The sequence below is a fragment of the Biomphalaria glabrata genome, chromosome 16 (assembly GCF_947242115.1).
Source record: "Biomphalaria glabrata chromosome 16, xgBioGlab47.1, whole genome shotgun sequence".
Taxonomy (NCBI): domain Eukaryota; kingdom Metazoa; phylum Mollusca; class Gastropoda; family Planorbidae; genus Biomphalaria; species Biomphalaria glabrata.
In genome coordinates, this window is record NC_074726.1 from 7,693,713 (window position 1) to 7,714,959 (window position 21,247).

At 39.0% G+C, this 21,247-nt stretch overlaps 1 protein-coding gene across 4 annotated transcripts in view; it reads right to left on the minus strand.

Moving 5' to 3' along the window:
* Positions 1-2,486: 2,486 nt before the first annotated feature.
* LOC106050236 (uncharacterized) overlaps positions 2,487-21,247 on the minus strand; it is a 38,940-nt gene continuing 20,179 nt past the window's right edge. For 2 of the 4 annotated variants that reach the window (XM_056013933.1, XM_056013936.1), the window contains 9 exons: positions 20,233-20,372; positions 19,545-19,625; positions 17,987-18,085; positions 12,532-12,640; positions 11,488-11,627; positions 8,914-9,019; positions 6,711-6,775; positions 5,630-5,671; positions 2,487-4,565 (listed from right to left, as the gene is read on the minus strand). In XM_056013933.1, coding sequence (XP_055869908.1) covers positions 3,279-4,565; positions 5,630-5,671; positions 6,711-6,775; positions 8,914-9,019; positions 11,488-11,627; positions 12,532-12,640; positions 17,987-18,085; positions 19,545-19,625; positions 20,233-20,372 — 2,069 coding nt within the window. In that variant the 3' untranslated portion in view covers positions 2,487-3,278. The remainder of the gene's footprint in view (positions 4,566-5,629; positions 5,672-6,710; positions 6,776-8,913; positions 9,020-11,487; positions 11,628-12,531; positions 12,641-17,986; positions 18,086-19,544; positions 19,626-20,232; positions 20,373-21,247) is intronic. The other 2 variants (XM_056013934.1, XM_056013935.1) reach the window with 2 other exon arrangements.

Sequence of the window (21,247 nt, forward strand, 5' to 3'; positions counted from 1 at the left end):
GGAAACATTGACGGAGAGAGGAGGTAGAAAGAAGTGAGAGAAAGAGAGGGAGAAAGAGATAGAAAAGAGGGAGAAAGAGATAGAAAGAGAGACGGAAATGGCGAGAAATAGAGAGCGAAAGAGAAAAGAGAGGGAGAAAGAGAGTAAAAGATAAAAAAGAGAATAGAGAGGGAAATAGAGAGAGTGAGAGCGAAAGAGTCAAGAGAGAGAAAGAGAAATAGAAAGAAACAAAGAGAGAAAGAGAAATTAAGAGAGAAAGAGAAAGAAAGAGAAATAGAGAGAAAGAAAGAAAGAGAAAAAGAGAGAAAGAGAAAAAAGAAAGACAAATAGAAAGAGAGAGAAAGAGAAATGGAAAGAGAGAGAGAGAAAGAGATAAACAAAGAGAGAGGAGAAGAAGCATGAGAGAGAAAGTAAAAAAAAAATACATTTTTTGACTCATGAGCATCCATCAATTTCGATGGTCAACACCATGCAGTTTGATAAATGGATACACTGACTTCTACCCAGGATGTGAATATGGAGATAAGTCACAAGATTGTGTGAAGTACACCAGAGATCAAGTTTGTCCTGCCTACAAGAACACTCTATGTTGTAATTATTGCAAGTAAGTTCATTTTTATCAATGTATTTTATACACTATTTGTATTCGAAAGTAAAGTAAAGCAATCTCCACATCCTCAATACCATTTAAACATCGTCCCATTGAATTCAATATATTTCTTCAATGACTTTGAATTGTTTCCCTTATGACTTCAAAATATCTCCCATATGACTTCAAAATATCTCCCGTATGACTTCAAAAGATCTCCAGTATGACTAAAAGAGAACAACACTATCTCAATACTTTTTAATTTTCGTACTACCACTATGACGTCGCTATAATTTCTTTTTAACGTCTAAATAATGACGTCAAAATATTTTCATAGCGTTTTCTGACATCACTGTTCAATAAACCCTTTTTAATTCTTCTATAATTAAAAATAATCTATAATTACTCCATAGCAATACCAAAATACCTTCACAATGACCTAAGGCGTGTCTTCATTTGCATGAGAATTTGCAATGGGAAAATTGTGCCTTTCGTAAAATATGGCAGTGACATAAGAGGCTCATACATTTAATTCTTAAAATGGTTTATTTGTATACTATATCCCGTCCTAACATTCAAATCCTAATGAATTTTTAATTATACAACACATAACCTAATTAGCTGGGACCGATTTACATACCCATTCTTCCCTGGTGCTATTAATGCATGTGTCAGCCAGGAAACTAACGATATCACAGAGTTTAGGCCATTGCTTGACCTAGGGACACCCGTAGGACGTTATCATCTTCTTTTTTTCAAGTAATTTCCCTTTTCAGACTTTGCGATCTATAGGGGCAGATGATGTAAAGGTCATCTGTTTCTGTGGCCTGCGGTTAACGAGGGTGTCACGTGGCCAGCACTGCCAAAGGGTCGCCGGCTCCTGATTTTCCCTCACCGTTGACCTCCGAAGCCTTTCCCATGATTGGGTATAGCTGCAAGGCAGCAGAATACAGATTTCCTTCTTCTAAGTGAGTCGTCCGACACGGCTAACGAACCTTTCCTGCTCAAAGCTTAACGGTTTAGGTGCCAGTTACTCGCCTTCGCCCTTTCTCCTGTTAGTGAAAACAATTCCTCCGGACTCAATAGCTATGTAGTATGCATATTAGTTAAATATAATTCAAAACAACACTTAATAAGCAGTGCCTTATACTATACATGTAAAATATAGAACGCATGAATGGCATGTAGCCTATATATTTAACTAAAGGGACAGGTTGTTGTTTTTTTGTTGAGATTTTGAATGAGTTATTGACCCTTCACAAAACAATTAAATCAATTAGATAATTATTCAATAACATCAGTAAGAGCAGTTAGGCCAGGTTCAAATTGAACAATATCTACATAACTATCAGTTCATTGAATACATATAAATATTAACAATGTAATAATAACAATAAACCTCAAGTCGTTAGTCGACCTAACAATACAGCAGTATCCGCAACACTTTTGTCCATGTCTCTTCGTTTTTGTATCGACGGAAATTGGGTTCGGGTTGTAATTGTTGATAGTTTGTAGTTCATAGTTTCTGATAATCTTTCTAAAAAATATTGAAACCTGCGTTTTAAATGCCTGAGCGGACCCCTTCGGGGGCCGATTTTGAGTTTGTGTTTTGCACACAAACTGTCTTTGTAACCATGTTTAAATAATTGATAATTTTTTTAAATTAATGAATAATTGTGCAGTTTCATATTGATCCTAGAATGGGAAATAGGAGAAATAACGTGTCAAAGATTTTCAACAGACAGACAGACATGGTGAGTTTTATATAAGCTCGACAAAAACAGAGAACGAGTCGTCTGAGTGTTAAAAGGAGAAAATATAAACATTGACAGAGTCAAAATAAACAATTATTAATCAGTACTAGGGATTAAATGAAAAGCATTTTTAACATTGAATTTATATTTTAAAAAATGTAATCCATTTATTTTGAAGTTACCGCAAATATATAATCCTAGTATATTACAATAACATATCAATAGCTATAAATAAAACTATAAATAAATAGTAAATATAAAACTTATTGGCTTATAAATATTAATATGTGCAGTACTCCGTAGAGCCGTGGAGGTACATGTTTCAGTGATGTAACAAACATTAAATTTATTAAATACATTTTGAGAATGTGTATGATAAATACATCATGGTATTTATATAGAATTAAATTATGACGTCGCAACGCCTAGCCGGACTTAAAGAAAAAGCTTACATTAATATATACATCTTTTCTCTGCTGAGATATTTAAAATTAAAATTGAATATTGAAATCAATTTCCTTAGTTTTGTTTTTGAGGGATATAAAGCTTAGCAAGCAACAACTAAATTAATTCCTTTTAAGTTTGTTTCGAATAAGAAAATTCAATATTCACAGACCTATATATATAATAATGTATTGAGAAATTAAATAACAATTAAATCCAAATTTCGTTCATTGCAGACCATATTCTTATATGAGTAAATCAAAGTAGGTAAATTAAATCGACGCAAGTTATGAAAATTGAAATACATAACCTTTATTTCATGACTATAGCATGCTCAAAGCGCTATGGTCAATCAGTTTTGTGGACCAGTTGGGGGGAGGGGTATTTGGGAGAAGGTTTTTCGTGCTGCCTTTAGGCGCTCACACAACTTTGCTCGAGTCAAGTGAAGTTCAGGCGTACTTAGCCTTTTGACCAGGCTTCTGTCAAACTTCTTATTGTTGCACACATAGATTGCTAAGTCTATTCCCAAAGCTGGAATTCTTCTTCTTAAGTTTAGTGTACTGAATTGTCATCTCTGCAATCATCTCCTCATATTTAGCCTGAGTCTCAACTAAATTTTTTTGGTAAGTCTCTACTTGCTCTTTGAGTTTTGATTCCAGATCTTTGATCGTCTTCTCCAAGTTCTTTATCTGATGTCTGTCCTCAGAAAATTTCTCCTCGATCTGTTGTTCTATCTGCAGAGTTTTCCATTTGGATTCTTCTTCAGCCTTTCGCCTTAACTCTTCTTCGTATTCTTTCATTTTCACTTCACTTGTTCTCTCCATTTCCTCTTTTAGCTTTTCAACACGAAATTTCTCTTTTTGCATATTTAAAATAGTGGGCTGTTTTTCAACTGTTAGAAGTAAATGATTTGTAGTATCAATTGATGTTTTTAAAATACCGGTACCTTTGTCGTCAACAATAACTTTTTTTTGCAGCTTTCTCGCCTCGTTAATTAAGCCTTGAAGCAGAGAAATTTGTTTTTCTGGATCTTTGTGCACTATACTCATCGACTGCATCATCAGAGCGCTGCACTTTTTTCTAATTTCTTCAGAGATTTGAGGCTCGTTCGATTTAAGTAGTAGTTCCTTTCGTCTTTCCTCAGCTGCATGGAAATGAGAGCTTCTGTATCTTCGACCGTATTGTAAATTATCAATCGCTGATATCAATTTCTTCATCTGTTTTTTCTTGATTTGGTCATCCTCTGTGTTGTTATCAAAAAGCACCGCACGAGATCCACACTCCTTAAATAGCTCCAGGAAAACACCTTTTTGTTCAGATAGCCACTGTTTAAATTGTTTATCTTTGTTGGCTTTGTTTGATCTGTAGTTGTCGCCATGAGTGACAAGAAGAATACAGTACTCCTTAACAATATTAGGCCCAAATATGTTTTTTAATGTTTCGATAACATTTTTATCTTCCTTGGTAAATCTTCCTCCATACTTCACCACTAAAAGGAAAGCGTGGTAGCCGTCAGGGTGATCCAAGACGGCGTCTTGCATTCTGTCTATCATTATTTTCGTGGATAACGCCAAATCATTCATGTTGTCAGTATCATCAACTCCAGGCGCATCGACGACCTTGATCTCTCGACAATTGAAGGTTGTGTATGCGTGTTTGATTTCACAGGTCACTGACTGAGCACTGTCTTTATATTCAAAGACCTCACGTCCCAGGATTGTATTTCCCGTGGCACTTTTTCCGTTGCCGGTTTTACCAATTAATAGAATGTCAATACTCTGGAGAAGAAAAACAAATTCAAAACTAAAGCCTTTTTTGTTTTACATTTGAAATGTAGTATCGAACACATATAAAGCTTAATCTGAAACACCTTCAAAAAGGGTATTGTTTTCATAAATAGATGGAAATCTATAAATAGAAAGTCTTTTTGGTACATCTAGTGTTGAGAATAAGGAACTGATTCGACAAAGTCCCAAATAAAACTCTTTCTAAATTTCTATGCAAGGTTTTCCAGAGCAATGACGTCTACAAGAATCTTGGCGATGCACTGATCTCAAGAAGAAGTTATTATTTGGCATTCTTTGATATGAAACAGAAAGATCTGAAAGCGGGAACATTTATGAATTCAGTAAGACTTGACAAACCTGCCATTTTTTGTATGTAGGGCTATCCTAGACAATAAACTAAATTTTACTGCAAATGCTGATTACGTCAGCAAAAAAGGGTAGCAAAGATTACTATTTTTGAGAAAACTGTCCTCGTTTAATGTTTGCGAAAAGGCCATGGCTATGTTTTACCACTCTCACATCTGCTATATATTTTAAGTTTCAATATCACAGCCTGGTATGGCAATCTGAGCATTAAAAATAAAAATAAACTTTATAGAATCCTAAATGCTGCCGGTAAAGTCAATGGCAAAAAACAAACCCCATTTGGGCAGTTGTCTGAGACAAACATCCATAAAAAGCTAAAAAGATAAAAAAATAAAAAAAAATCACCCTTTGTGTCAGGGTTTTGTGATTTTACCATCCCAAAAGAAATACAAGACAACGATAGCAAAGACAAACAGACACAAACACCCTTTAGTTCCCCTGGCAATCAAATCATTAAATAGAAACAATCACATTTTCAACATTTAACACAATTTTCAACAATTTTCACATTTAAATAATGAGTGAGTCTGGTATGAATGTACATTTAGGTTTTTATAGTTATAATGTTTTGTTTGGTGTAATGCACAAATTGTAAGACAAATTCCCTTACGGAAAATAAAGATTATTATTATTGTGATTATAATTGTTCTGAAAGTGAACCACATTTGATTCAGTGTGTTATAACTAACCTTGTCTTTGAGCTTTACCTTTCTCATTTCAACTGGCTCATCCTGTAAACATAATATACAAATACAGCACTGCGTAGTAGTATAATAAATTAAAATTACAAAATCTATGTATCGTTTTTACAAGAGCGAAATTGTATCTAACGAAATATGTAGGCCTATTAATTAAAAAAAAAACAACAATTAGTCAGTTAATTATTGATGATTAATTATTATGTTTTATATCGAATAAGTGAAATAGCTTCTACATTATATATATATATTGCTGTAAGTGTGTTCTTCTTTTAAGATAAGCTTTGTTCTTTTTTTTTTATTTCTTGTTTCCTCGTTGTTTCAATTATTATAGCTTTTTATATAGCGCTACTTTCATGCTTATAGCATGCTCAGAGCGCTTTTGGTCCAATCTCATTTGTGGACCGGTGGGGGGGGGGTATCTAGGAGTTGGTTTTCCGTGCTGCCTTTAGGCGCTCAGTAAACACAACTCTGCCCGAGTCGGGTATCGAGCCCCCTTCTAGGTAGCCAAGCCAAGTCAAGTTCAAGCGCACTTGGCCTCTCGACCACGCTTCCCAATAAAGAAGTGAACAGGGTCAAACTCAAAATATACAATGATGTTAGTTCATAAAAGCGAAATAATATTTCCTCTGTTCAAAAATAACGGAATATGTGCATGAACTAGTGATAAATTAAAGTTCCCCTTTCAGACCTTGTGGTCAGATAATGTAAGGATCATCTGAGGTCTACGGTTAACGAGGGTTTCATGTGGCCAGCACAACGACCAATCAATGGTCCACATTGGGAATCAAAACTCGAGCCCCACTTATTTATTTAATTATGAGACCTTCAAGCAGTGGTAAACAAGAAAGAAACTGAGAATGTTAGTCTTCGGTCTCTCTCTCATCATCTCAGAGATTTAGGAAAAAAGAAAAAAAAAGCAATACAAATTTACATCCACTTGGACGTATATACGCACCGTTTGAGACTATAATAAACAAATTCGTTCCAAAAATTATCGACACACTGTATGTTCAACGCTTGTGAAGGTGAGAACTAGTATTTAAATTCAAAAGAAAAAATGCTAACAGACCTGAGCTTGATCATTAGGGTCTTCTCGATCTGAGGCAGCGACTGTTGGTACGATTTCATATTTCTCTAAGAATAGTGTGAAATGTAAAAAGACCACAATAAATAAATATTATAATATATTATATAATATAATAAATAAACGTATTAGAGAACATATTCATTTAAATTAACATTCATGTACCATTGAAATACTATGTCCTCCAAAAACAAAAAACAAAAAAACCTAAACAAACAAAAAAAAAAAAAACTAGGCATACATGAGCAGTAGAGTAGTGAGCAAAGAGATATAAGGTATTGCAGTGTAGGTGAAGATTATTATTCATTTTATTCGTATCTATTATAGATAGAAGAATAGGTGAAGGCGAGTAACTGGAGGGCTAAACCAGTAAGCTTTCAGAAGGAGGGGCTCGTTAGCCATAGCTGGCTACTTACCTAGGAGAAGGAAAACTATTAATTCGAAACTATACTGCCTTGCAGCAATACTCAATCATGGGAAAGGTTTCGGGAGTCAACCCTGAGAAAAACATCAGAAGCCGGCGACTGAGTGCTACACCCTGGCTTAGCCTGCAACGCCGATGACCCTAAACTGTAACGACTATGGGTAAGAGCAGATGCGTGGAGATCGGGGGAATGATGTGTGGGCGACATCATTCCGATTTCGCTCATTTGCATAAGACGAGTGTTAGTCGCTTTAGGACTGAAGGAGGCCTGAGACAGTGTGGCATTCATCAAGATGGAAGCATACAGAATTTGTGTGTTTGTTTTTTTACCTTTTTTTTTTCTCCATAAAAATTATAAGAATGTCAAAGAAAATTTATACATCAACAAAAGGAACGTTATATTTTAATACAGTTTCTTTTCATTAATAACAACCATTCGCTATAATTTTAATAATATCTCAAAGCTTATCAGTTGATCTTCGCACCAATCATTAGTACTGAAAGTTAGTTGCCCATTTGTTTTTAAATAGGTTTTTACGTCATAGAGTGAAAGTCTAATGGAGGAAGTGAAAGTCTAATGGAGGAAGTGAAAGTCTAATGGAGAATGTGAAAGTCTAATGGAGGATGTGAAAGTCTAATGGAGGAAGTGAAAGTCTAATGGAGGATGTGAAAGTCTAATGGAGGAAGTGAAAGTCTAATGGAGGATGTGAAAGTCTAATGGAGGATGTGAAAGTCTAATGGAGGATGTGAAAGTCTAATGGAGGAAGTGAAAGTCTAATGGAGGATGTGAAAGTCTAATGGAGGAAGTGAAAGTCTAATGGAGGATGTGAAAGTCTAATGGAGGATGTGAAAGTCTAATGCTTCCTCCATATTCAAATTATTTAGCACTATACAAGGAACAGTCAAGAAAAAAATTGATTCTGCGTGCTAAAATCTGCACATACAAAATGTCATTTTAAAAAAAAAACTACTTAGCTTATCAACTATTTCGTTATTATGTAAATCGGATAACACCAACCAAAAAAAGCTATTTTACGCCATAAATAAAAACAAAGAGGCGACACATAGGAAACAATACCGGCTTATCAAAGTTTATAAATTAGTTTAGGATCATTCATGTAATTAGATTTGTAATACATCTACATTAACAATAAAAAAATCTGATGTGCGATTAGGCTTTTGTTTAGACAAATTTCATGCTTTCAGCGTTCTCAATACACTATGATCCTATCACTTTGTCCGGACCAGTTGGGAATGGGTAGGGGGAGAAAGAACGGGGTATTTGGGTGATCGCTTTTTAAATGTATTTCTTTAAAAAAAAAAAAAGGGAACAACCTGAATTTGAACTTGTGGGCTAAAGCAAACTAGGTAGCCACTCTGCTATCCAAAACTCTGTGGACATGGAAGATTGTATAGTTATCTACTGTATCTAATTCATGTTTGGGTTCACTCGAACGACAAGCTAAAAAAAGGGGGACTAATTCAGCTTATACCACCACTTCAGTCAAGTACAGTTTCTTTCCTTGTTTAAGATACCAAGCAAAATTAAATATTACTAATAGCTAATTACCTAATTAAGTTTTTTAAAACTGATTTTTGGGTTGTCAGGTAAAAGAAATAATAGTGCGAAATTTCAGGCTTTAGCTGAGATTGGCTGTCAGAGAAAAAAATGTGTACAAACTTTTGGCCAGACAGACAGACAGACAGACAAACTGAGCTGATATAAGCTTTGTAAAAATTAACCAAAACAACATAAACACACACCTGACGTTGATATTTGCACCTGTTGTTTTATGATCTCAAACGTTTCCTTCAATGATATATCATGATGGTCAACCGCTGAGCTGATTTCATATAATTTTTTTCTAAGCTATATAAAAATAAAGATTAAATATTTGTTTTTAAAAATTTCTAACAGAGTGGGTTAGACAGCGTATTGCTAGGTTTCCTGCCTTAAGTAATCTAGTTTTAAGGGAAATTAACTTTTCAGAAATATAACGAACGTGAATACTTCTTTTAATCTATTAATATATTTCTGAAATATCACTAATTCATTCATTAATCAAGTGATCTCTTCAACCACTGATATCAGCGTGGCGCCTCCGGTGGAAACGTCTAGGGGTGGACCTAGATAGGCTAAGAACGAATAGCGAACAAGGCCCGGCCGGGCTTCCCTGGGTGAGCTTTTGTTGTTGTTTTTTTCTCTCACTAGGGGTTGGGATGGAAAGAACGCCCGGAACCCAGTCCAAAAGTCCGCCACACCGTTCCACATAGGGGGCCGTCATCAGAGACCCATGGCTGGAGTGGCGGTCCCTGCACGGAACAGTGGCGGTAACAGTATAGGAATATGAGACAAGATCCCCGCAGTTAGCACTGTTCTCGGCCACTTGTAGCGAGTGGGACCCAGGAACGGGGACGTGCGCTGTGTACACGGCACGGCCCGGTCTGGCCCAATCAATCAATATGGCCGTCTACCGCTGGGAGCCCTCAGACAGGACAGGGGTGGAGAGCCCCATGTCAAGGCCTGGTTGTTGGATAAAAGCTTTTCTAACGACCAACGGGATAATGGCGCCTACGGCGCCGACGCCCTACCGGACTTCACTGAAGGCCCATAATATGAAGGCGTTTCTGTGTCGGGGTGGGGGGATTATGGCAAAAGTCTATTTTGGAGAAATTATGATGCGCGAGTTAAAAAAAAAAGCAACGAAATGGCTGTTCCAGTGAGCGAAGAGAGAGAGAGAGAGAAGGAGCGTAGAGAGTGGGGGATGAAATTTCATTAAAATGTGGCCCGTGTACTAAAATTAAATATAAAGAAAAGAAAGGGGGGGGGGGTTTCGGCTATAATAAATAATATAAAGCCTGGGGAAAAAAATCAACTGGCGTAGACGCTGTGTATTGTTAGTAGCTTTTATATAGCGCTATTTTCTTGCTCATAACAAACTTCCTACACTATGGTCCAATCTCATTTATGGACCAGCTAGGACAGGGGTTCTCAACCTGTGGGTCGCGACCCCTTTAGGGGTCGATTGACGATTTGCCAGGGGTTGCCTAAGACCAACGAAAATATAGATTGTTTTTGTCTATTCTTCTATTGCTGTGTGGATGGGGGTCGCCCGCAGAGTGGGGATTGTAAAAAGGGGTCGTCGAGCTTAAAAGGTTGAGAACCGCTGAGCTAGGGGGACTAGGGTGTCTGGTGTCGATTTTCCATCACACTAACAAACCTTCTATTTTTAGCCAAATCCTCAAGGGGATCCATCAAAATATCTTTGATAGAGAAAAATCTATATTATAAAATTTATTTATTTTGATTTTATTTTCAAGCGACTCTTTTGTATACATTTTAGGAAACGTACATATGAAATATTTTATCATGGCTAAGTGGTTAAGCGCTTGGCTTTCAAACCGAGGGTCCTGGGTTCGAATCTCAATGAAGACTAGGATTTTGAATTTCGGGATCTGTAGGGCACCCCTGATAGGTTTTTCTCGTTGTGCTGGCCACAAGACTCGTTAACCGTTGGTTAAAGAAACAGTTTACCTTAACATCACCTGCCCTATCGATCGCAAGGTCTGAAAGGGAACTTACTTGCATCATCAAATACTACAAAGTTGTCATGTTCTATCGTCTCTAGTCATTAAAATAGAAAAGCACTATTAGATCAATGTTATGGAGTGTGTGTGTGTGTGTGTGTGTTTCTACGGTGTCAGTGGTAAGAGGTTAGCAATTGGTTGTGAATGATGCAACATAGGTGGCAATGTCATCATTTGGTCTTAGTTATGACAGACGTCTCCAGAACGTGAAACTGAAAGGTTGTGTTATTGTAGTGAGTTAGATTTTTGTCAGAGAATATTGTTGCTTAAGTCTACTATTGAACATGAGATGATTTTGTTTATATTATTAAATAAGTTCTACCTAGCTTTTGTTCACAAAATGAAGGTATTCAAATTATTTAAAGCTTTATTAGTTAAGATACATTACGCCTGTAACGGTTTAGTTGTCTACCAGCAGTTTGATGCCACAAGCCAACGACCGGTAACAGCAAGCAGCCCAAAAAAAAAATTAAAATACATTTGCATGGTTATGACAACCAGATGTTATTGTCGATTAATATTCAATATAACAATCATAAGTTAGCGATTACAGACCAGGTTATTTCTATGACAGTAATGCACAACCTGTGGCCCGCGGATCGTATCCTGCCCGCGATGGAGTGCTATCAGACCCCGCTCAGAACGTCAGCCCACGTCGAATCAATGAAGACACAGAGCTCAGCTAATTAACAAAGTATTTGTTTTTAAATATATAATATTCATTGTTATTGTCAAAATATTTATTATTACCTCTCCTGTGTTGAACTGATTTGCTGAAATTTTGCAAAGAGCTTGTAACAAATGCCTCGCATAAAACCCTCGGCCATATTTTTGCTTGGGGTGCCTTATAGCTGCCAGAAACCATTCTGTTATTGTTTCTATTACATCACCTGTACACGGGAGCAGAAAAATTGACAAGATGTAATTCAAGCAGTACTTTCGTGTTATGTATATGCTCGACAGTTATCCATTAAAAGTGTAAGGCGAAAGCTCATCAGGGGAAATAACTGAATAAATATAGATTCCAACGAAGTTATTTCCCTTGTTAGCTGTGCTGGCTCAAGAGCGAGGATAGCTAGCTACATAATTTATGATTGCTCACTTTTATATTACTGACAAAGTTTATTGGAGCGTTGGAGCACCACACATGATCTGTCAACCGTCTTTCTCCATTCCTCTCTATCTCGATTAGAATAATTTTCACTGACAAGAAAGTACATTCTTTGATGGTGAACTATCTTCGCTCTCTCTCTCTCTCTTTCTTTTTCCTCCACAAAACAGGAGGTTTTTCACATTACTGCTAGTACCTTAGAGTTACTACACTTAAGATAATAAACTAGAAATCCATGAATAACAGTTGTCTTGCTTTGGGTAGTGAAAAGGCGTCCAATGCACGGAGAATCGCTTGACTGGATGGACTCAGGCGCCTTAAAGATCCACCTCTAATTGGCGAAACTTTGTAGAATTTCTTTAATAATTTTCTCACTTCATTTAGAGACAACGTTTATTACTTTTTAAATCCTAAATGGTTTTGGATAAAAGTAAATAAAAATAAATAAATGTATAAAATGATGAATGGGTAAATGGATAAATGGTTAAAAAAAGGAACGTTTTTATTGTGATTAATAGTCTTCACAGATAATAATCATCTCAATTAATCAGCGAGTTTAGTAGCCATAACACTTCACAAAGTCAACACTTTACAAAGTCAAGAATTATAGAGCAGAGTGACAGAGTAACAAGTCTCTTTATAACATCCATACAACTAACTTTTCAATATAAAAAAAAATGTACCTTTGATTTCTCTGATGGCTATAGATTCTGTGTGACACAACATGGCTAAAGTCACATTGGCTGCTACCTTCAAAATGTTATTTTCATTTTCAATGAATTCAAAAAGTACCTGGATAAACATATAAACATGTAAGTCTACAAAATAGCCAATTCTACCAGTGTATTTGACAAATCACAATTTTGATTTATTTGCCACAAAGAACAAGCATCACACATGTATGTGCGTATCATACATAAAATGTATGTGAATGTGACACATTTATGCAAGCGCGGTGGTTGAGTGTAAAAGCGCTAGTCTTCCAAACTGAAGTCCCCTGTTCGAATCCTGTTGAAAATAATATTTTATTTTTAAGGATCTTTAAGGCGCCGATGAGTCCACCCAATTCTAACAGGATACCAACACAAGTGGAGGAAAAGCCGATTGATCGCTGTGCTTGCCAGATGACACCGTCGTTAACTATGGGCCACAGAAACAAGCACTTGCACGAGACTCGCTTTAGATACACTAGAACCCGGGCACGCTGCCCTGCCTCACCGTGGCTCCCGGGTGGAAACGGTCGTATGAGGGGACGACTCGGCCAAATGGACAGCGAAAAACATGGCACTTCAGTTTGGAAGACTAGCGCTTTTCCACTAAACCACCGCAAATTTGTCAATGAATTAAATGATTTCTATAGCCGATTTGACTGCCTCAACTTCGAGAAAGACCAACATGATTTATTTTCATCATTTGAAAACAGCAATCTAAACCAGTTTCAAGAACTGTTTAGTAAACAAGAAGTGACTAAAATATTTAGACAAGTAAATCCCAGCAAGGCCTCGGGGCCTGACAAATTAAGTGGCAAACTTGTAAAGCTATGTGCGGAACAAATCAAACGGCTTATATATTTTTCTGCTATATTCAACAAGTCCTGGCAAACGCACAAAGTACCTTCCATTTGGAAGACATCTGAAATAATACCAGTACCCAAAAAGAAGATCATTGCTTCCAACAACGACCGAGTCAGAAACCCCATTGACAACGAAAAACATGCTGAGAATTACTCCCTTAGAGCACGTGAGAGGAAGCGAGCAGTGAGTCTTAAGGTTGCCTTGTCCCCGTACAAGGACAGCCTCTGTGTCGTACATGAACCAGTATTTTCTCTATCTATAGCTTGTCCCAATCGTCCTTCGTGCAGAACTCTGCATTCGTAAAGAATGTGTTCTATTGTTTCATCGTCCTCCATGCAATGGCGACACCGCGTGTCGTAGTTCTCCTTCCATCGTCCGAGGTAAGCACCAATTGGACAATGGCCGACCCGGAACTGGGCTAGGACTGCCTGTTCCGCACGATTAAGTTGCCACCATGCATCCCTTCTGTCTGGTCTCCTCATTGCCCGATAAAGCTCTCGCCCCTTGTCCGAAGAATCCCAGCCGTCGTGCCAAAGTGTCAACATGCGCTGGTTGACTAGGGATCGTACACTTTCATATGAGTACGGTTCATCATTTTCGAGCGCCGTTGCGACCGCGGTTTTCGCGAGCTGGTCAGCCAATTCGTGGCTGACCACCCCACAATGGGCGGGCACCCATTGCAAAGTAACGTTCACGCCGAATCGTAGGAGACGCCCTCCGACCGTTAGGACGTCCCATACCCTTCTAGCACCTTCATCCAGCCGTTCTATGGCCTCCAGTGCGGCCACCGAGTCCGTGAAAAGAACTATGTCGTGCGCTGACGCAGTCCCGTTACGTACCATCGTAGCCACCCAGTCCAGTGCTTGGAACATTGCTTCGAGTTCAGCCTCGAGGCTGCTTTTCTGCTGACAGGGACCACTGAGCTCGTCACTTTCGGGATTGCCAGAGAGTCGAACTACCGCTCCGTACCCAGCTTTCACAGTTCCCTCGAGCGTCCGCACAGAACCGTCTGTGTAGATGGTGGTTACTCCGGCTGGATATGATGCGATAGTCTCTCTGGCTGCTTGTAGTAGCCGTGTGGTTGGACTCTGCTTCGTCACCACTGGGTCAAGTAGGCTCTTCCGTATCGTCGGCATGCCGAGAGCCTCCATCGGAAAGATAGAACCGGACGGGGAAAGAGCAGCCCGCTCCACCGGCAGATTCGCCTCTCTGACCAGCCCGCGTGCCACATGCATGAAACAAGGCCGGTTTTTGAGGCGTCTCCTACCCTCCCAGTTGTCGACCAGACTTCTGAGTGGGCATCCATCTTCCAGCCGCATATATCTCTCGTGAGCTAGTATGACGGCTCGTTCTCTGCGCAATTTCAACGGTGGGATGTTTGCCATAATCTCGCCAGCGGCAATTGGCGTTGTCCTAAAGGTTCCACAGATTAGTCTTAAGGCTTGGTTCTGGACAGAGTCTAGGCTTGCTAAGGTCGTTTGCGAGGCCCAGACCTGAACAGGAAGACTGTAGTCCATGTGAGAGCGTACTGCACCCATGTACAGTCCTCTCAGCACGTCAGCTCTCGCTCCCCACTTCGTTCCAGCTAGTTTCTTTACGATATTCAGCTTCTCGGAAGCTGTTTCTTTTACCTGCTGAATATGATCGCACATAGTCAGTTTCTGATCGAGAATTACTCCAAGGTACTTGGGCTTTTTATCCCATTCCAGAATCTTGCCATCCATTCTAAGCTCGACAGGTTCCTTCAATATATCACGGCCCAGCGTAAACCATGAGTAAACCGACTTCGAGTGGTTTACCTCAAGGTTCCACATTCTGGCGTAGCAGGATATAGTTGTTAATGCCTGCTGGAGAGTGTCAATGAGTTGTTGACGGTCTCTCCCTGACTCCCACAACACGATATCATCTGCAAACAACAGCTTCTGACATTTCAAAAGAGCCGGCAAGTCGTTGATAAAGACCAAAAACAGCGTACAGCTGAGTGCCGATCCCTGCGGCACCCCCTGCTCAAGTGGAAGTTTCCTCGACAAGTGCTTACCAACACGAGTCTGTACCGTTCTTTCCGTGAGGAAATTTTGGATCCACCTAAGCATATATGAACCGACACCTAAGTTCATCAGTTTCAACAACAAGCCGGGCCTCCATACTCTGTCGTAGGCCTGCTTGAGATCGATAAATACCGCTAGCGTCGACTGACCAGGTCGATTTGTGTTGCCCCACTGGAAGCCATCCGCCACTTTCTGCATGAATAACGTCACTTGATCGATCGCATTTCGTTGCCTCCTGAACCCGCCCTGTTCAGGAGCAATGAGACCCTTCGTTTCTAGAAACCATGTGAGCCTTCTGTTGACCATGCGTTCGGCCGCCTTCCCGACGTTGGACGTTAACGAGACGGGTCGGTAGCTTTCTGCACGATCTGGGATTTTCCCCTTTTTGAGCAGGGGAACAATCGTTGCCACTCGCCAAGCCTTGGGGAAATCCCCCTTAGTCCAAGTACGATTGATCAAATCCAACAGTTTCCTTCTGCCTATGGGACCGAGATGTTTCAGCATTTCGTTGCTGATCCCATCTGGCCCCGGTGCCTTGCGCAACTTGCACTTCCGAAGTGCAATGTCTAGCTCTCCGTAGGTAAAAGAGTTGATGAATGTGCTCGTCTCATCCTCACCGTAGACATATCTGCGTTTCGCTTTCGCCTTCCTGATGCTGTCTAGAGCTTTCGACACTTCGCTCCTCTCACCCGTCCTAGAGATAGCCGCAAAGGCATGGTTTAGAGCGTCCGACCGTTTAGAGTCAGTGACCACCAAGCCTTGAGCCGTTTGCAGGGGCGCAGCTGCTTTTGGTTCTTTCGCCCTGGTTAGGTTATTGAGAAGTTTCCATGCCTGTCGTCCGTCCGCAAGATCCAGGTTAGCACATGTCTTCGCCCACTTCTGTCTCGTACCCTCCGCAATGGCTTCCTTTACCTCCGCCGTTAGCTTGTTGTAAGCTCTTCTGGTTTCATCGGTTTTTCGACGACTATGCTGCCTGCGTGCAGCCCGCCTTAGTCGGATTAGGCGTGCCAGTGCGGGAGACCAAAAGTGACTAAACTTACGCCCCCCGTAGGACCTCGGGATAGCTTTTCGAGCAGCACCTAAGATGGCTTCGACAAAGAGTCCGTAAGTCCGGTTAATGCAATCTGCTTGGATATCCAATCCGTCCAGAGCTACATCCGATGCACTCCTAAACAGATCCCAGTTAGCACGTTTATACACCCATTTTGGTTCTGTATATGGGGTACTCACGCTGAGCTTTCCGAGTTCGATTGTGACCAAGACCGGCAGATGATCACTCCCGACGTCGTTGAGCACGTCCACTCTTGACTGTGACCTTAAGTCAGCTGACACCAGGGACAAATCTGGCCGCGACATACCCCCATGCCCGGTGTGCAGAAAGGTCGGGGGGCTGTCTTTGCCCTGCAAAACATAAATGGCGTGACCCGCACGGTTGGCCTGGTACATTATACGAAAACGACGGGGGAATCCAGTGGTGCGGCCTTTGGCCGCGTCTCTATTTCGCGAGCCCGGAGTGTCCGTATCCATTGGAAATGAACGCATAAATAAACGCCAAGTCTAACCGCGACTCTCACCCCCGTAGGTCAGGGTGGCGGGTTGGGGGAACCCGTAAGTCACCCATTTCAGGCTGGTGAAAGGGAGCTTTTTGTTCGCTTTTTCTGGCCTTGGTGTTCCAAGTACGATGTACAACACCATGAGACAATTGAAGATACACTAGAAAGACAGCAGAGAAGCCGTAAAATCAGGAAATAATGGCATTTCTTACCAACAATAATAAAAAATGTCAGGTTTTCAGTTAAGCATACCGGGTTTCTAAAAGCCTCACCAGCCTCACAAAAAGGCATCAAGATGCTGAGCGAAGTCCTCAACTCCCCCTTCTCCCTTTAACAATTGGGATCATTATTTAATATGATGTTGGAATATCAAGAAACAGGCCAACATTACTAGCGTGCATGTTACGTTTTAAAATCGTTCATTACAATATAGGAAGGTCGGGTCGAACATTTCAGCATGTCATAACTTACTTTAACCAGAACCAGTGGCGTAGCTAAGGTGGGGGAATTTGAAAACCTCTCGGGGCCCCACTTGCTCCAAATGAGTATTGGAAATTTTTATTACATTAAATATTAAACATTACATGAAGGGTCCCCAAAGACGTCCCCCGGGCCACCCAAATGGCTAATTCCTACCTACGCCACTGAACAGAATTAAAAAAATTAAAGCAGCTTGAGGCTTCTCATGGCAGAAAATTAACAAGAGAAACTCAAATAATCAATAAAATATAACGTTATAGAAGAAATAAAGGAACAAAATCTTTGGTAAAAATATATACATGATGGAAGTCAATTTTATAACTTCGAATTATAAAAAAAAACTTTTTCTCGCTTAGCGTCGTTCTACCATAAGTCGTCTGAATGTACCAATTATTTAATACAATCTGAGGAGAATGACTATATTAATACATATAGCAATTTTGGAGATCAAAAGATAAACTACAATAGCTAAATCTATCTTACCTTGTACAATAATTTATATTCGATGAAATCTCGATATGTACAGGAAACAATGATGTTGTATACAATCATTATGGCAGACAAACAGATGCTGTCCAGTTTCTTCAAGAAATAAAACACAAAATTTAGTGAACAACAAAATGTTTCAATTAAGTTTGATGTCTCTAATTTTGTTTATGGACCTATTTATGTGTTCCTAAATTCGGTTAGAATTCAAATGTTCTCTAAATTTCTGGTTACGGAAATCAATTATCTCCCCTTAAATTATCCATTTTTAAATGTAGTAACTCAAATGTGACGACCCGTTTTAGCTCGCTCAAGGTATCACTCAGGTCCAAGCATTAATTTTATTTCATTTTTAATAATTAATATTCCTTAACGTAGCCCATCGAGCGCTAAAGACACCACCACCACTACGCTAGCCCACAAGCAGACAGCCGTCAGCACCAGCCATACCTGTCTCCTTAAAGCAGCACCGGACACACAAGCTAAGATAGCCTAATGGCACTCAGACCACTTGGCTCTTAAATTTTATGATGATGATATACCTATATATGTAAATACACAAGATCCCATCCCAGTTCATTCATTATCATTATACCTTTTATCCTTTTTGTGTACAATAAACCTTGTATATAGTTATATAAATGTATATACAATATTAGTTGCCTGCATTTTAACACTGTGCCTGTATATAATTTGTCAAGTAAGGGTTCTCAAACTATAAAACCCCCTAGACGCATTTAAAACGGCCAAACTTTAAACCACCTTGTCACATGGTACCAGAACCAGTAATGTGAACAATCTCCTGTTTATATTTCTGTGGCAACCTCAACGTATACACCACGTGACCATCATCCAGTACCAAGTCTAAAAGAGAAAGTCTCACTGGCTCATAGGCCTACTATTTAGCGAGAGACATTTCAGGTAAACAGAGCGCATGTACGTGTCTGTAATGGACGTCATCATCATTAGATCATCTTCGTTTTAAGTTAGACGTATTGTCCTGTTAGTTAAGACGTTAACTCTTTCTCTCCTTATTGACGAAGCCAAAGTTGATTTGACCCACCATTAAACTAAATTGATTTTGGATTTAAAAACTTTGATTCGTGTTGTGTAAATAGAGCATGCATTCTCCTATTATTCTATACCAAATAAAAACATTTTCTGATAACAAATAAGTTTAATCAGAACAGGGTAGTGAAATACAAATGAGCAAAATGAATAATACTATCGAAACGAGGAGATTAATTACGGAGAGAAAGAGTTAAAACGAAGTCCGTTTGCGGACCTTTTTGATTTATTTTTGTCTCAAAAATGTCGTCAACATAATAATGCATAACAGTCGGGAGAAATGGGACCGTTCTGAGAAAAAAAAGTCGCGTTTCAAAATATTTTTTTTTTTTTATTTCCCGCCCTAGCGTCCCTCTCCCACCTTGCGATGATAGGACGTCGCATCCCCCTTAATAGAAGATTTAGATTTAGATACAAGTCTAGTTCTTAAGAGATTAGCAGTTCTCTATACAGGAATGGATGCTTGGTCATGCAAAGCATTTTTTACCTTTCGTCTTATAAATCTCTCTTTTAGGTTCAACAAAATAATAAGAAGTTCCAAAAACTGTTTCTTATCGAGTACTTGAGGCTGTAAACAAAAAGATAACAATAATTAGGATCTATAATAATCTATATGATAACATATCTATTTACATAGGAATTCGTTCCGACGGAAATGTCTTGAATTTCTTGCAACTGTTCTCTCGTGTTAAACTCTCTCATATTCTTACGACTCTGCGACGATAGCAGATCATTGTAAATTGTCATTGAGAGTATTCAATATTGCTTTAGAGAATGTAAAGACAATAATGATTACTGGTAGGAATCAGTTGCGTACAGGGGACATCAGATGCTAGGAGCAGCAAAACCTCTCAACACCCCTCCCCAGCACCCAAAAGTGAACGTAATTCTTATTTGTGTAAAAACAGTCACCAGTAAACAATGCAAAACTTATGTATAAATGTAAACGAATTTAACCAAAATGGAAACAGAAATATATGATATTTAATATCTTGCTATCATGCCCACTTTGGCTTCATAAACAAAGTAAATGCAGCTCTTGCTCTCCCTTCGATACGCCACTATTGGGATACAACCAAAAATGCTAAAACTAATTTAAAATTCATAAAGCCTATTACAATTTAAAATGTTAAATTCTTTTAACATGTCCAATGTATTTCTAATAAATTTGTTACCTTCAATAAATCAATATCCGTATAGCAGAATATTTCCAACCCATTCAACAGGAGGCAGGCATCAACACCGTTCTTGGCTGTAAATGTTTTACTTTTTCGAGCTTCCATGATCCATTGAACTGATAAAGCAATGACCTCATCTGTTGGTGACAAAAGGGAATGTATTGAACTCGAACAAACAAATTAAGACCTAGAAATGTTCCCATCCCTTCTAATAGCGTACACTTTTGAAGATGGTAGGTGGCAGGTGGGTAGAAGCTGGTAAGATGACGCTAGTAAAAAAAACTCAAGAAAAAAAAGACTCATAAATGAATGGTTTACTAGATACGTTTATAGAGCGCCGTAATATTGCAAATGTCGTTGTTTGTATCTTTGTATTAGTACGGATACCGGACCAATTTTATTAGAAAATGGGAAAAATAGCGTGCACACGATTTTAATCAGATAGACAAACGGAGTGACTTGATATAAACTTCTAAAAAAATGCAAGGAAATGTAATCGATAGTCGTCATTGAGAATTGTTTACAACATTTCTGAAATAAATACAACTAAATGTTAGTCATCATTTGGGGAATGCCAAATTTAGACAATAAATAAAGAAAGAGGGTACGAGCCAGAGGCCAGAATGAGTGATCAGCCATAAAGTTTTAGACAAATTACTTGTCATACATTCTATACTTTTTTTCCCCCAATTTCTGTCATTTGAGCAATTTTTTTTCAATAGTGCAAAGTGTTCAAGATTTATAAATTACTTGTATAGCTACACTGGCTCCAAAACACCTCAGCACCTCTAACATGAAAAAGAAAACCTCCCTTCCTTACTATTTAATTAGGTAACAAGAAGTCAACCTACAAATAGAAAGCTAACACAGAAACACACTTGAGAGAGTTAAATTACGTTATATTCACAGTGTTAACAGAGATCCAATAAAGCGTGTCTTCAAGTCCGAAGATTAAGGAGGGGGGAATATAGATGTGGGAGGTGTGGCTGAGAGAACAAAACCACTTGGTTTC